This window comes from Muscardinus avellanarius (genome assembly GCF_963383645.1).
Source record: "Muscardinus avellanarius genome assembly, chromosome: 3".
Lineage (NCBI taxonomy): Eukaryota > Metazoa > Chordata > Mammalia > Rodentia > Gliridae > Muscardinus > Muscardinus avellanarius.
Genome location: NC_137788.1, coordinates 4246741 through 4262485, shown reverse-complemented (window position 1 = coordinate 4262485; position 15745 = coordinate 4246741). Strand labels below are relative to the sequence as shown.

General features: G+C 53.9%; 1 protein-coding gene across 1 annotated transcript in view; it reads left to right on the top strand.

Annotated features, from left to right (window-relative positions):
• Positions 1-6716: 6716 nt before the first annotated feature.
• Positions 6717-15745, top strand: part of NPHP4 (nephrocystin 4) — a gene marked incomplete at both ends in the record, with an annotated part of 92262 nt that continues 83233 nt past the window's right edge. The window contains 2 exon segments of the mRNA XM_080691259.1: positions 6717-6851; positions 13506-13658. Of these exon segments, the coding sequence (XP_080547385.1) occupies positions 6717-6851; positions 13506-13658 (288 nt within the window).

Below are 15745 nucleotides of genomic sequence, written 5' to 3'. Positions count from 1 at the left end.
CTTCCCTGCTGCCCCGCTGCCTCGATGCTCCCGCGAGTTTTGGCCCTGTCCAGCCCTCCGGCCCCAGGCCTCAGTGAGTTGGGTCAGGAGCGCCAGCCCCTCCACTGCTGACCCCGCCGGCCTGCTCAGACTGGTCCTGCGCCCGCTGCGGCGCTCCAGGTTTCTGGTTCTGCGAAGGCAGGCAGCCTGCCGCCCCCTGCAGTGCCGGGAAAGGGGTTCTGGAGCAGGCCTCTCCCGGTTCCAACCCTGGCCTCCGTTACAGCTCGCCTCTCCAGCTTTCCTGATTACATTTCTGTCTTGTGAGTGACCTGTCTCCACCTCGCTCCTCTGTGGATCCCTTTTGGGGGCAGCAGAGCTCGTCTGCTCTTTTCAGGAGGGCGTCTCCAGGCTTAGCACGGAGTGATATCTGGTGGCATCCCTTAATGGGTCTCCCTGTCCTCCCTAAAGATCCCAGCGCCGGGGTCTCAGGTGCCCAGATCTCCTTCACTGCTGGGAAGGGGGCTTCTCGGGGCTAAGGGCCTTCCACCCCTGGCTCCTTTCACTAGGGAGCTACTCCTGTGATCTTAAGGCAGCTGGCGCTCCCAGAGGAGGCTGGGTCAGTTCCAGTGCTGCTGGTCCTGGCTTTTTCCTTTGAATTGTTAGATTCTTGGAGATAGGACATTTACCATCTTTGTGCATCTGGATCACAGTAGGTGCTTGGTAAATATTCTTGAAATAGACCCGCAGAAGCCAAGACCTTAAGACCTCACAGCCTTTGCTTTATAGATTGGAAATAGGCGGGGAGGCGGAGTCTTAGGGTCTATCAGGAAGTTGGGCCCCAGGCCCTCCCACCTGTGTTCTCTCCTTACCCTCCAAGTCTTGACTCCTTTGGCTTCTCCTGGCCGGGCCGGGGAAGGGGCCTCTCATAGCTTTAGGCTGGTCACCACTAACTGTGTGATTCTGGCCATTTACCCTCTGAATCTCAATCTCATCTCTACAGTGAATAAATGTGGAAATGCTCATGAGTACCTGGCTCACAATAGGGGCCTAATGGAAGTGGGTCATTATGTCTTTTCCCCGTGGAGAGCTTACTTGTACCCTGTTCTTGGGTTCAAAGCATGGGGCCGTCCCTGTTTTCTCTTTCTAGTTAGTGTTCATCTGGCCCCAGTGGTGCTCTGCCCTTTTCCCAGGGCATTCCTGTTTAGTCGCTAAGATCCTTGCTGAGGACCCGGCGCTGACTTCACAGAGCTCACAACTTGCAGGACAGTGAAGGTCATTTGGGAGCGGTGGAGGTGGGGACCGAGGAGGTGGGCCTGTGGGGTAGGGGGGTGAGAGGCCCTGTCCCGGGCCAGGTGTCACTCATCCCTGAGGCTGTTGCTGTCTGCCCACCTGGGCTTCCACGTGAGGCAGGCCCTTTCAGGATGGATGCTTCTCCAGCCCGGGCCACCCTGTGAGGGGGCTGGCACGTTCTTGCTCTGTAGCAGCAGCTCTGTGTGGGGCTGTGTCTTGAGGTCACCAGGGCACCAGGAAAGAGGAAGGAGGCGTGAGTGATGGCAGTGGACCTAGCAGCGTCTATATCAGGGAGTCCGTCTCTCCAGAAACGGCTGGCCTGGCTGTCAGGCATTCTCAGTAGGTGCGTGTCTCCACTTCATCAGGAGGCAATCAGAACACAGTGTTTTACTGGGGTGGGGTGGGGAGAGCCAGGTGCCAGGGTCATCTCTAATGAGGCCTTGATTGATTTTGTGAATGTTTATTGCAGTCTGCTGGAGAGCTGGGTACCAAGGAGAGGGGAGGAATCAGGTGCCCTTCTGTCAGGAGCTGACCAGTGCAAGACAGGTGAATGGTGACCAACAGATGCAGGGGCCTTGTTGGCTGGAGGCCAGGCCCAGGAGCTCCGAGGCCCTCCCAGAGCAGGCGGCTCTCTTGAGTGTCCACCAGGCCTCTTTTGCTTTTAGGTTGCAGACAGCCCTATGAGTTTCTGAGTTTCTTGTGGCTGCTGTAACAAGGTCTCACAAACGCAGTGTCTTGAACCAACACAGATCTGTTCTTTTGCAGTTCTGGAGGTCAGAAGTCCAGGCCCAGTCTCCCTGGGCTAATGTCAGGGCGTGGGCAGGACTGGTCCTTTCTGGAGGAGGCTCGATTTCCTTCCTTTTCTGGCTTCTAGAAGCCACCCACATTCTTTGGCTGGTGGCTCCTCCCTCCATCTCCGGATCTCTCCCTGCTTGGTTGACACCTGACTTTTTCTCTGACCCCACCTGTCCCTTGGGGGGGACCTTTGTGAGTACATCAGGCCTGCCTGTATAATCCAGGGAAGTCTCCCCACCTCAAGGGGTTTGACATCAGTCACGGATGCTAGGGGTCATACCGACGGGCTCCAGGGGGGGATAGGCATCCCTGGAAGCGTTGTTGAGCCTGCCAGAGGAAGAGCAGCTTCCAAGGGCCTTTCTTGGCCCGTCACTCAGCTTCTGCGGCATCCCCCACCCCCGGGGGGGCCTGGTGGCCTGATCTGCCCTCCCCGCCTCAGCACTGGGAGTCTCCCTGTGCCTGCCTTGGCCCCAGGGGCTCCAGACTGGGGAGGTCTGGCTAGCTCTGGGCATTGCAGGAGGGACAGCGGGGCCTCCTTGGAAGGACTTTACCTTTGATGGCTCAGCGTGGGCCTCTGAACCTGGCACTGATCATCTCTGGCTGGAGTTGGGGGCTACCCTCCTCATGCAGGGACATGGGTGAGGGTCTCTGCTAGCAGCTCTTCATGGCTCTGGCCAAAATCCCTGACAAGAACAGCTTAGAGGAAAGACTTATTTTGACTTCGTTTCAGGTCTGAGCCCATGGTTAGCGGCTCTATTCTTTTCTTGGAGAGGGAGCATGCAGGACGAAGGCTGCTCAGCTCAGGGCATCCAGGAGCAGAGGGTGGGAGACTAGGGGACTGGAGGGAAGGTGGGCCTCCCGGGGCACGCCCCCAGCGAGCCGCCTCCTTCAACGAGGTCCCAGCCCCATTAGCCCATTCATTCCTCTGCCGATGAGGCCAGAGCCCCAGTGAGCCAATCATGGCCAGAGCCCTGCTTCTTTGAGTCCATGGGACTTTGGGGGACCCTCCAGACCCAAGCCATAGCAGAGTCCTTCCACAGAACAGGATGTTGAACAGATCCAGGAACCCACAAAGAAGAGGAAAACCAGCTAAGCAGTGTGCCAGGGCGCAGGCTGGCTCTGGCCTCTGGTGGGGTGCCTGGCTGGCAGGGCTCATTCCAGGGAAGGGCAGGATTCCGGCCAAGGCTCCTGGGGTCCTGGGGGCAGAATCCTTTTCCTTTCCTATGCACTGCTGTGTGTGTTGAGAGGTGACCCCTTAGAACAGCTGAGGGCCCCAAGGAAGTTTTGTTTCTATGAGCTATATCTTTTGATGTTTACTATATTAGAAATCAAAACAGACTGTTAAAAATACTAATTTATTAAAAAAGCAACAAACCAGTTACATGTTAACATAACTTTTTTTTTTTTTTTTGGTGGTGATACTGGGGATGGAACCCAGGGGCCTTCTACCTCCAGGTTATACCCCCAGACCCATTTTTATTTCTTATTTAGAAACAGCGTCTCATTAAGTTGCTGAAAGCCTCACTAAATTGCTGAGGCTGGCTTTGAACCTATGATCCTTCTGTTTCAGCTTCCCAAGTACTGGGATTATAACTGTGCATCACTGCACCTGGCAACATAAAGACGTTTTGAAATTGAAAACTAGTAGGGCGGGGCGGGGAGCAGTGGCGGTGGGCTGTTGGCGTGGTGGCGCACCCCCCACCCCCGCTTGGGAGGCTGAGACAGGAGGATCGTGCTGGTTCAAAGCCAGCCTCAGCTACTTAGTGAGGCTCTCAGCAACTTAGTGTGAGACCCTCTTTCCAAATAAAACATAAAATAGGTCTGGGAGGAGATAGAAAGCCCCTGGGTTCTACCCCCAGTACCACCAAAAAAAAAAAAAAAAAAAAAAAAAAAAGAAAGAAAGAAAGAAAGAAAGCTATTGGGGTATATTTCTACACGCTTATAATCCCAGTACTTGGGAGGCTGAGACAGGAGTATCACAGGTTCGAAGCCAGCCTCAACAACTTAGTGATGTTCTCAGCAACTTAGTGAGACCCTGTTTCCAAATAAAAAATAAAAATAGGTCTAGGGAAGTAGCCTAGAGTTTAAAGGTTCCCAGGTTCCACCCCCAGTAACACACACACACACACACACACACACACACACACAAAGACAAAATGAATACCAAGGATATTTTTCAAAACAGGAAAGACTGTTAAGAAGAGAGTTGGTGAGCCAGGGGTGGTGGCACATGTGTATAATCCCAGCATTTAGGAGGCTGAGACAGGATGATCGAGGTTCACGGACAGCCTCAGCTACTTAGTGAGGTCTTCTGCAACTCAGTGAGACCCTGTTTCAAAATAAAGAATAAAAAATAGGGCTGGGGTATAGCTCTGAGTGGAATGTCCCTAGGTTCCATCCCCAGTACTGCAAAAAAAAAAAAAAAAAAAAAAAAAAGCTGGTTTTGTATTTTTGTAGTATCTTTAATGCCTGACTTAGTGGACAGAAACAGCATCTCCTGTTGTGGGGCTTAATCTACTGTGCCGTGTTGCTTTATTGAAATACCTGAGGGTCATCTGTCCTCAGATGGTCGTAGGTGCTCTTCAGTGCTACGCCTGCACTCCAGAAGCAGTAGTTCTTAGATTCATTCTACCGTGGTGTTTCTTAGCACACAGAACCTTTCCCACTGTGCACTTCTGTACCTGCGTGATGCCCCTTCACTTGGAGAACACCGGTTCTCTGCGTTTTGTAGACCTTCCAGATGCTGGCACATTTCGCCCTGCCGTTCCTCCGGAAGGGCACATTGGCTACAGCACTGCCCTTCTCATCCAGGAACAGCTTGAAGTGTGAAGCTTTGGGCTCATGGAGGAGGATACAAATGTCCCCAATTCTCATTGTTGCTTGAAAACTCCATTTTTATTGCGGTGGTTTTCCTTGAAGTGACAGGCTCACTGCGCTCACGTTGAGAAAGTGTCTGCCAGGTGTTGGAGGCTGGAGCACGGTAGCTCCGCTTAGGCATTCTTTTTAGTACAAATGTTCTAAATGCCGGGCGCAGTGGTGTTGCCTAGACAGGAGGATCACAGGTTCAGGGCCAGCACGGGGTAATCAGTGAGGCCCCGTTTCCAAATAAAAAAGAGCTGGGGATATAGCTCAGTGGCAGAACCCTTCTGGGTTCAATCCCCAGCACCACACACACAAAAGAAATGGTGTTAATGAATGGAAACGCAAGCTCATTTCAGGCTTCCCGTAGGATGGCTGGTGTCCTTCGGGTCTCAGCAGAAATGCTTTCTGTGTATTTCTTACTTTTTTCTCACAGAATCTTGCTGTGCATATCCAGCGGTCAAGGTGGAATAAAATGCGAAGCTTTCCCGGCTTCGCAAAGGACACACTCTGGCGGAGCTAACGTCCCCACTGTGCGGCAGGGAATGTGACGAGGATCAGTTTCCCTTGGGTGATGCTGGGCTCCGTTGCTTTGCTCCAGCAGCGCGGATGACCCCCCCCCCCCACTGACCTCCGACCTCCAGATACCGAGCCTCACCCCGGAGCCACTGCCGGTCCTCCTGCTCACTGTTCACTGTTGGGCTGAGCCCTGGGTGTGGCCAGGGCCCCGATGCTGCGCCAGCGGAAGGGAGTCTGGGGGTGCTGCCTGGATGGAGGTGCCAAATAGAAACCTGAGGTGCCGGCCCTGAGCAGCTGTGATACCTGAGCCCCGCCCGTCCAGACTGGCTTTGGCAACAAGGGACCACGCTCAGCTCGACTGCCCCGGGGTGACTGGTGTTAGAGCACCCTCCCGCCAGCGCTTTGCCCAGGACATCTGGCCCACTGGCCCTGGATCCTGTGTGTGTATATGTGTCTGTCCGTCTGTCTCTCCTCCCTCTCTCTCTCTCATGGCTCTTGGATTGAACCCAGGGGCATTCTACCTCCAAGCTACACCCCCAGCTCTATTTTATTTTTATTTTGAAACAGGGTCTCACTAACTACCCCATTGGTACCCTCAGGTGGTCCCTTGAACCTGAGACCCTCATGTCTCAGCCTCCCTCCCGAGTACTGTGATGACAAGTGTGCATCCCCATGCCTGGCTAATGACTATTGGCCTTGAACCTATGATCCTCCCACCTCCACCTCCCAAGCACTGGGATGACGGTGTTCACCGATTCATCTCAAGGTGGCTGTCCCTATGGTGACCCCTGGCAGCATCAGACTGATGGCCTCGGGTCTGGGCTGGGCTTCCCTCCCGGAGAGACCTGCAGAGGCTGAGATGTGCAGCTACTGGCTCTGCCTGGGTCACGCTTCCTGGGTCCCTCCAAGATGCCCGTGGCGGGCTGGGCTGCATCCGCCACTCACCTCCGGTGCCCTCGTACACTGCTCAGCCCACCGCGGCACAGAGCTGCCCTGCGTGTGCCCATCCCGAGCTAGTCTCTGAGGCCGGGGTAGCTGTGCTCTGAGGGCTCGTGGCTGGGGCAGAGTGTTCTCTGGATCACGGTGGGCACACGCTGGGGGAGGCTGGCAGGCGTGGGCCAGCTAGCCCTGGGGTTTGTGGGGTGGCATTGCAGGGGTGGAGGTCCCTCTGGGAAACTCAGAATTGCTCTGACCTCTGTGGCCCTGGCAACTTTGTCTTCATTTGAACTTGGTGCAGGTAATCCCGGAGGCCCAGGCGGTGAGAGGCGGGCAGGATGAGTGAGTGGCACCGGGTCTTTGCCGAGCACAAGCGCGTGCCCCCTCATCCGCAGCGAGCACGCCAGCCTTCCAAGGAGTCCACTGCGTTCCAGTGTGTTCTCAAGTGGCTTGATGGGCCCCTAATTCAGCAGGTAATGAAGTTTGCTGTTGATGTCCGATGCTCTTGGCTGCGATGAGCTTTCCAGTTAGCATACTGATTTTCACTTGTCTACACGAGTCCCATCACGGCCGGCCCTTGGCCTTGGCAGCGTTTGTGGGCAAAGTGGCCCATCGGCAGAGCGAACATGGGATGCAGCGACTTGGTCAGCACCTTGACACTGGGAGAGGGGTTATTTCTGCCCACAGTGGAGCAGTTAAAAAACCCAGGTAATTGGACTTGCGGGGTTATTTGTGAGCTGGCTGTTTGCAAGATGTGGCCTTGCGGCCTGGTGCACGGCGTGGCACAGCCTGCTGTCGGCCTGGCAGTTAGGCTGCGGGGGCAGAGCTCTGGGACTCTGGGCGGTTCTGCTCGGGGCTTGTCCGAGCCCTGGTGCCTGGATGCATCTGAGCCTTCTGTACATCGGGCTGGTCTGGTGGCCCCACCTCCTCCTGGGCAGGCTGGGCTGCCTCCAGGGCTCAGGCCCTGGCTGTCTGCCTTGGTGAGGCTCAGTGTCATGGCCCATGGGCATGCCCGAGAGGACCTGCCCCTGCCAGGGTGAGCATGGCGTTTCTTCAGCGCATGCCTTTCACGGCTGGTAGAGGATGTCCCGCCCCATTAGTCGCTGGAGCGCCGGCCGTGAGTGGCTGACTGATGCTAAGCCACTGACGTCCGCCATGCTTCAGTTCCCAGCCCTGTGCGGGAGCCCTGCGGGGTCTGGTATGGTGTCGGCACCACGGTGGCGGTTACGCGCACAGCTTTACTTGTTGGTGAGTGTGCTGACTCACTTAGCCCTCACGGCCGCCCTGAGATGTAGGAAGAGGAGCAGGGCCTGTGAGAAATGAACTCTGCGTGGTGTGGCTGCCCGGCTGCCAGGAGCTCACGGGAATGGTCACGGCTTGCTCTTCCTGGGATTGTTTTGAAGGAAATTTTATGTCTCCACCTTATTTTATCTTTTTAAAGGTAATGTAGTTCAAAATTCACAAGAATATGCAGGGAAAGTGACTCACCCACGGTGCCACTGTCTGTCCTAGAGTACAGCCAGCGTTTACTGTTGTTTGTACAACTTTCCAGAAATTCTAAGCACAACAAATAAATATACCTTTATTATCCCCCCCTCCCTTATTTATTTATTTTTTTGCAGTACTGGGGATGGAACCCAGGGGCATTCGACCTCTGAGCTACACCCCCAGCCCAACTTTTTTGTTTGTTTTGAAGGGTCTCACTAAGTTGCAGAGGGCCTCACTAAGTAGCTGAGGTTTTCCAAGAACCACGATTCTCCTGTCTCAGCCTCCCGAATGCTGGGATTACCCCAAAAAAAAAAAAAAAAAAAAAAAAAAAAAAAAAAAAAGGGCCAGGGAGTGTAGCTTGGAGGTAGAATGCCCCTGGGTTCAATTCCCAGTTCTCAGTACTGCAAAAACAAACAATCAAACAACAACAAAAACAAAGAACTTAATATGTTTTATGGATTGTTCATGTCATCCCATGAAAATTCTCTTATTCTTTCTTAAAATTGCATAGTATATCTTTGTATGGATGGACCATCATTTATTTAGGTAGGCTCTTTCTGGTCATATTCTGGAAAAGTCTATAGATACCGCTTCAGTGAGTAATCTCAGTTTTAAATGTTTTAGTGTATACATGTCTCTGTAATAATTCCTACAGGTTGAATACCTGATCCAAAGTAATATGTTGAAAGTTATCATGTAAGACCATATTATATGCTGTTTACAAGAATGTATATTTAAACCTAAAGGCATAAACAGGGTGAAGTAATAAACAGAAGAAGATAAACCACATAACCCTAAGGATGCCTGTGGCTGTGCTAATGTCTGACAAAGTGTAGACGTCACGGGAGTAACGGGAGTAGTTAACGGAGGTAAAGGGCACTTTTTCTCTTTCTTTCTTTCTTTCTTTCTTTCTTCCTTTTTTTTTTTTTTTTAGTTATTTTGCAGTGCTGGAGGTTCAGCCAAGCACCTCGTGCATGCTGGGCGAGAGCTCTACCACTGAGCTGCACCTCCAGCCATAAAAGGCCTTTCATTAGAGGATCATCAAGAGGACACCTCAGTCCTGAAGTGTTTGCAGCCCTGGCAGGGCTCCCAGACCACCCTCTAGGTTGGAGATCCTCTAAGAGGACCCACAGCTAAGACCTGCTACAGCAAATGGATGCAGAGGAAAGGCGAGGGGAGAGCGCCTGGCCTTTGAGGGCCCTCCCCGGCGGCGTCACAGGACGCAGTGCTTCTGCAGTGAGTGGAGACTGCCTGAGTGGCGTGTCGCCAGCACACCCAGGTGCCAGGCTCCGGGTGCAAGCCAGCATGGTGTGGGGGGCTCTGAAATCCAAGTCCTCAGGCTCCAGCCAACCGCAGCCCAGCAAGCGGGCCTCTGAGGCCCCATGGTGACCGGGAGCAAGGCTTTCAGATGCCTGAGGCTAAGTCAGGTGGGAGGGGAGGGCTGCGTCAGACTCCCGGTCAGAGCCCAAGAGCCCCTCTCTCAGGAAGAACATGATGGAAGGACAGACCAACAAAATAAGTAAGTAAATAAAGAACCCACAAGGCTTTGGAGGATCTGAAGAGTACCACCAAATGCTTTGACAGCTCTAAATACACAACCTTCCCAAGTACACAGGAGCCTTTACCAAGACAGACCGAGTACCAGCCTAGCACAGTGTCTCGAGAGAGTGTGTTCACTGACTACTGCGGTGTTAAACTAGAAATCAATAATAATTGACTTAGAAAATCCTCAGATAGTCGGTAGTTAACACACTGCCAAATAACCTCAGGTCAGAGAGGAATTTGTAGGGAAATTAGAAAATAATTTGAAATGAGCTCTGGGAGGAAATAAAAAAATTGTGAGATGTAGCTAGTGGTAGTCTTTTGAGGGAGATTTATGACTTTATATAACTGCTAGAAAATAAGAAAAGTATAAAACCAGTGCTGCTTCGCTGAGAACCTCGATGAAACAATTAAATGAAGCACAGTAAATAGATGAAAGGAAATAGGATCTGAGCAGAAATCAATAAAGGGACCAATAATAGAGAAAATCAGTGAAAGAGGTAGGAGTTGGCTAATTAATGATTGATGAAATGATTAATGAAAGCGATAACTCACTAGCTTGACTTGTCAAGAGAAAAAAAGAAAACAGATTACCAATGTTAGGAATGCAATAGGAAGCATCACTACACACCCTACAGATGTTAAAAATGCAACGTTAAACTGGGCGCGGCGGTGCGTGCCAGTACTTGTGAGGCTGAGGCAGGAGGGTCACAGGTTTGAGGCCAGCCTCAGGAATCTAGTGAAGACTTCATCAACTTAGCAAGACCCTGATTCAAGATAAAAAATAAAATTGGGCTTGAGGTGGAGCTTAAAGGTAGAACGCTCCTAGGTTCTATTTCCAGTAACACATACACATACATACAATGTTGAATTTCATAAAATGATGAAGAAATAGTGATAATTCTAGACAAACTCTTTAAGGGAACAGAGAAAATACCTCCCAGTGCTTTTCTTGAGGGCGCAATGACTGATGCCCAGTCAGTCAAGGATACTATAAAAAAGCACAGGCTGATATCCTCAAGATAAAAATCCCCCCAATACTAGGAATCAAGTCCAGTCTACGAATATATGTAAAAAGAATAATGTGCCATGAGCAAGTCAGGTCCGTGCAGGAATGCGAAGTTGGTTCTACACAAAAAGAGCCATTAAAATAGAGGAGAAGCTGGGCTTGGTGGCACGTGCTTGTAATCCCAGCATTTGGGAGGCTGAGACAGGAGGATTGAGATTTGAGGGGAGCCTCAGCTACTTAGTGAGGTCCTTTGCAACTCAGTGAGGTCCTGTTTCAAAAGAAAGAACAAAAAATGGGGCTGGGGGTGTAGCTCGGAGGTGGACTAGCCCTGGGTTCCGTCCCCAGTACCCCAAACAAAACAAAAAAACAAAAAACAGAAGTAAAGTTGGAAATGGATGTGGAGAAAGAAAATTTGCCTGGGCATAGTGGGATATACCTATGATCCCAGTACTTGGGAGGCTTAGACAGGAGAATTGCAGGTTCAAAGCCAGCGCCAACAACTTAGAACCTGTTCCAAATAAAAAATAAAATAGGGCTGGGGTGTAGCTTGGAGGTAGGCTGCCCTTGTGTTTAATCCCCAACAGAATACATGTGGGTGCGCGCATGCACACACACACACACACTTTGACTTAGATGGAATTATAAATTCCCACTATTTTAGTTGAGCATCGATGGCTTTGGCCAGTGGCAACTGTCGCTGTGGAGGGACTGAGCTGGCTGTGTCACATGCTTATTTTGAGCTCAGGGCACTTTATTACTTTAGCACATTTTCCCCACTTTGTTGTTGAGTTTAATTTTATTTTGAACATTATGTATTTACTTGGGATAGATATTTCAATCGAATTTGAGACTTATTGTATGCTTGGACCTGTGCAGGGGGCACGGATGGCTCTGCCCAGGCCCTGTTTGTCCGGAGCTCCGAGCCCAGATGGGCAGAGGGACTGGAACTTACCTGAATAGAACGGGCGGAGCGCCACTTGGAGGCGAGGCTGGGTGGGAAGCAGGCCAAGCCTGCAGGGCTGGGTCCTGGTTGGTAGGGAGCCGAGTGCCTTACAACAGGGCCTGGCCCAGGAAGCCAGCACTCCAGGGACATCTCCTCATGGTGCTCACGTTCCAGTCGGAGGTGACGGTCACTTGGGAAGCAGTAGACTGGGCCAGAGGACTGGCAGGGCGCGGTGGTCCCCAAGGGCTGGGCATGGGAAGCGCCCCTCCCCCAGACCGCTGCCAACTCCCTGTCCCAAAGTGATGCTGCCTCTCTCCCATTGGCCCAGATAGAAAACCCGCTGTCGCCCTTCACTAGGTTGGGCGTCAGCCGGGCCTGGGGAAGGCTGTCCAGTGAGGCGGCCACCCCCTCTCCTTCCTGCCCCCTTTCCCGCCGCCCGTCATCCAGGCCAGCTTCCTGGAGGCTCACCTCTGGACAGCCGCAGCCCCTGCCCCACATTCTGTCAGCATGGCAGCGCAGGTGTCTTCAGAGACGCCTGAGTCAGGTTGGGTGGTTGTTGCTCGGATCTTCCCTTGGCTTCTCTTCTCTGTGGGAGTAAAGGCTGGGCTTCTCGGGCTGCAGGAGCTGCCCCCGGGCCTCTTGGCTTCTCTCCTGGTCTGCAGCAGCCCTGCGGGCTCTCTGTTGTGGAATGTACCCGATAGAGGAATTTTGCCTCTCCTTGGGTGTGGGGAGGCCTGAGACCAGGGGACAGCAGCCATTGAAGGACGGCCTTCTCTGATCCCCAGGAGCAGCAGGCCAGGGCGCCGGTCAGGAGGTAGAAGGGGGTGCAGGGAAGGCCTGGCAAGGCAGGTAAGCAGGCCAGGACTGGTCACTTTGGATAGTTGCGGTAGCCACGGAGAGTAGAACTGGCCCCAGCTGCCTGGTCCTGGGAGGGCAGAGGCGCTACATCAGTGGGCCTGTTGGTCAGAGATGTTCCCATAGGCAAGCCACTTGCCATCGCTGGAATTAGCCCGTCAGGGAGGCCCCAGAGGCCGGAGCATTGAGGAGACAGCAAACAAGAAGGTAGAATCCTGTAACTGAAATAGTCAGCACTCTTCTTGCTGGCCCCGAGCGCCCCAGCTCTCCTACCATGTCCTTGGACGCTGCTGTGCCCTGCCTGGTTCTCTGCCCCAGGCCCCTGCACCTTTTGTCTCCTTAGTTTGTGGTCAGGTGCTGTCTCCTAAGAGCGCCTCCCCAGGCTGGCAGGTCCAACACGGCTCACCCACTGTCTCCGCCTCCCTGCATCTTCCGTGTTTACCCTGAGAGCAGAGATTTTGTCTGCTCGATCCTTCCTGCGTCCTTACTGCCTGAACAGCGCTAGCAGAGTAGACACTGCATTCATGTTTGATCAGTGTTTGTTAGATGAAGGCACGAGAGGAGAGCAGGTCGGCACGGGCCCTTGGTGGCGGTAACCAGGAGCAGAAGAACTAAGGTGAAAGCAGAAACGCCCAGGAGGTTGGGCGTCACTGGCGCTCAGGTGGACGTGGAGGGCAAAGGGGTTGTCTTCAGAGTCGCTCTGTTCTGTATTTGTAGCCATGGTGTGTCAGTCCTGAACGATTTGCTTTTCTTTTGCTAATACCACCCCAAAATAACTCTAGCAAGTTGAGGATTTAGTTCCTGGTTTTTGAGGGACTCATTTGATTGCAAATGACTAGGAAGGAGTCTTTCTAAAATGGCCTAATTAGAGGTGAGTTATTAGCTCTCCTAACAGACAAATCTGTAGCCAGAAAAAGCTGCAGGTGTGGTTGGATGGGGCAATGCAGCAGGCCTTACGCTCTCACCTCGTGGCTCCACCTGGTGGCCACGTGGCTGCCTGCAGCCGTAGGCCGCCTCCTGTGAGCTGAGGAGCTGGGCTCTTGGCTTGTTGGCTGGGTGTGTCTTCAGTCTGTGTCTGTTCCAGCGGACTCCCTTATCTTCGCTGGCCAGGGGAGGGCTGAGTGCTCTGATTTCTAACCCCAAAGACGAGTGGCTTTGCCACAGACGTGGTTCCGCAAGAGGACACTGGGCCGCGGAGAGCTGGCCACATGGGTGGGGGCCACCAGCGCCTCGGTGGGTGTGGGGCTCGCGACACGGGCACGCTGCGGCTCACTCCTTGCTGTCTCCTAGGGAGTGCTGGAGGTGCTGGCGGAGGTTGACTACCATCTGCGGGTGTCTCTCTTTGATGCCACCTACCGACACTTCTTTGGGAGAACGTGTAAAACCACGGTGAAGCCGACCAGACAGCTCTCCAGGCAGCCGCCCAGGGTGGTCTTCAATGAGGTGCGTGGGCCTGGGCCAGGGAGGACCCACGCAGGGGGCCTGCGAGCAGCACCGCACAGCCTCTTCCTGGGGTGCTTGTGTCCAGACAGTGGAAGCCAGCCGTCCTGAGCAGATGAAAGTGCCCGCTGTGTGTGTGTGTGTGTGTGTGTGTGTGTGTGTGTGTGTGTACATACGTACGTACGTACACGGGGGGCCCAGCTCCTGCTAGAAACCTTGGCGTTCCTGAAGCCAGGTCAGGACATGACTGATCTCATCGCCGCCACCTCTCCTCCCTCTCTTCCTCCTTTTGTTCCATCTTCCCTCATTTCTTTTCTTTTTTTTTTTTTTTGTGGTACTGGGGATGGAATCCAGGGTCATTCTACCTCCGAGATACATCTCCAGCTCTATTTTTTACTCTTTATTTTGAAACAGGGTCTCACCGAGTTGCAAAGGGCTCACTAAGTAGTTGAGGCTGGCCGTGGACCGCCTCAGCCTTTTGTCTCTGCCTCCTGAATGCTGGGATTACAAGTGTTCGCCACCACGCCTGGCTTCTTTTCTTTCTTTCCTTCTCTCTCTTTGCCTTTCTTTCTTCCTTTCTTGAAATCAAGACATGGTGCCTTGCCCTGCCTGGGCAGAAGCTGGCCTAGTGGACCCAGACCCATGCCTCTGTCTCCAGACTGGGCAGTGGCACGGGCACTGGCCAATTCCCCTGCCCCCAGGTAGTTTGGGGCTGACCACCCTGAACACTGGGCCGCCCCATCTCCTGTGGCTGCCCCGAGTGCACGGGCCCATGGTCAGTGCGCCCTCTGCGGGCCACCACTGGGCGCAAGGGAGAGCAGGGGGCTCGCCCATCCATGCCTCGATCTGTCGGGGTGACCCAGGCAGGGTACGCAGCATTGTCAAGCTGTGATGGGTTCTCAGGACACCAGCAGGCAAGCAGGAGACCTGCTTAGGGAGGGCTGTGAAGGCTGGTCTTGCTGTGAGGCTGGGCCTACAGGATGAGAGAGCAGCAGACCCTCGGGCAGGGCAAAGGCCCCACGGGGATGGCCAGGCCCTGGCGGCCACGTGTGCCTCCTTGGTCAGTGCTGCAGGGTCTTCCTGGGGATACCGGGAGTTTACTCAGAGAGCCTGGCGTAGCCCACACTGCAGCTACCTCACACCTGGACTTAAGTGGGGAGGAGTGAGGAGCCTTAACATGGGTCTGCAGTGACCTGCCACCTGCTGGCCATAGTCCCGGTGTCACCAGAGTGCCCAGGGAGGCCTGGGTTAGCGAGCTTGCGGAACAGGCAGGTGGCCAGCGCCTCGTGGTCACGGGGCCATGCCTGGGCCCAGGCGGGTGGGAGCCTGTGTCTCCCCGGCTGCTATGCCCGCAGTGAGCAGCAGGGGCCAGCGGTGGCCCAGGGAAGACTCCAGCCTGGTGGCCACGTGGCCACCTCTGCACGCCCGGCAGCTGCCTTGCATTTCCCAGCCATTCCGAATACAGCGCTGAGGTGCTGGTCGAGTTTAGTTCATTCGGGAGAATCCCCTCACTGTGAGTGTGCGTGCATGCGCGCTGATGTGCACGTGTGGTGGGGTGGGCAGCATTCCCACGGGTGGGCAGTGGCCAGGGTCACGTCGCGCTGATGAGCTGCTCTGGGAGCACGCCCTGGAATGGAGACAGTAACGTTTGCTGGCCAGGCGAGGCGTGCACACCTGCAGTCCTAGTGCTTGGGAGGCAGCGCAGGAGGATTGCAAGTTTGAAACTAGCACGCAGTGACTTAGTGAGACCCTGTTTAAAGTAAAAGATCAACTAGGGCTGGTGTGTAGCTCAGTGGTAGATGACCTGGTTACTTACACAGACACACACACACACACACACACACACACACACACACTCTGTGTCTCTCTCTCTCTCTCTCTCTCTCTCTCTCTCTCTCTCCTGTTTGTCTTTTAGAGGTGCTTCTGAGTCTGGGTGAGATCTTTTCCTGCTTTCTGGGGTGATCTGATTGGCCGTGGTGAGCATCCACCATCAGGGGCTGTACCGTGGGCCGGCATGGCTGCCCGGCCTTCACGGGCTGACGGACCTGGTGCATGCCAGCCTCACTGTGCTGCGCTGCCCATGGGGCCCT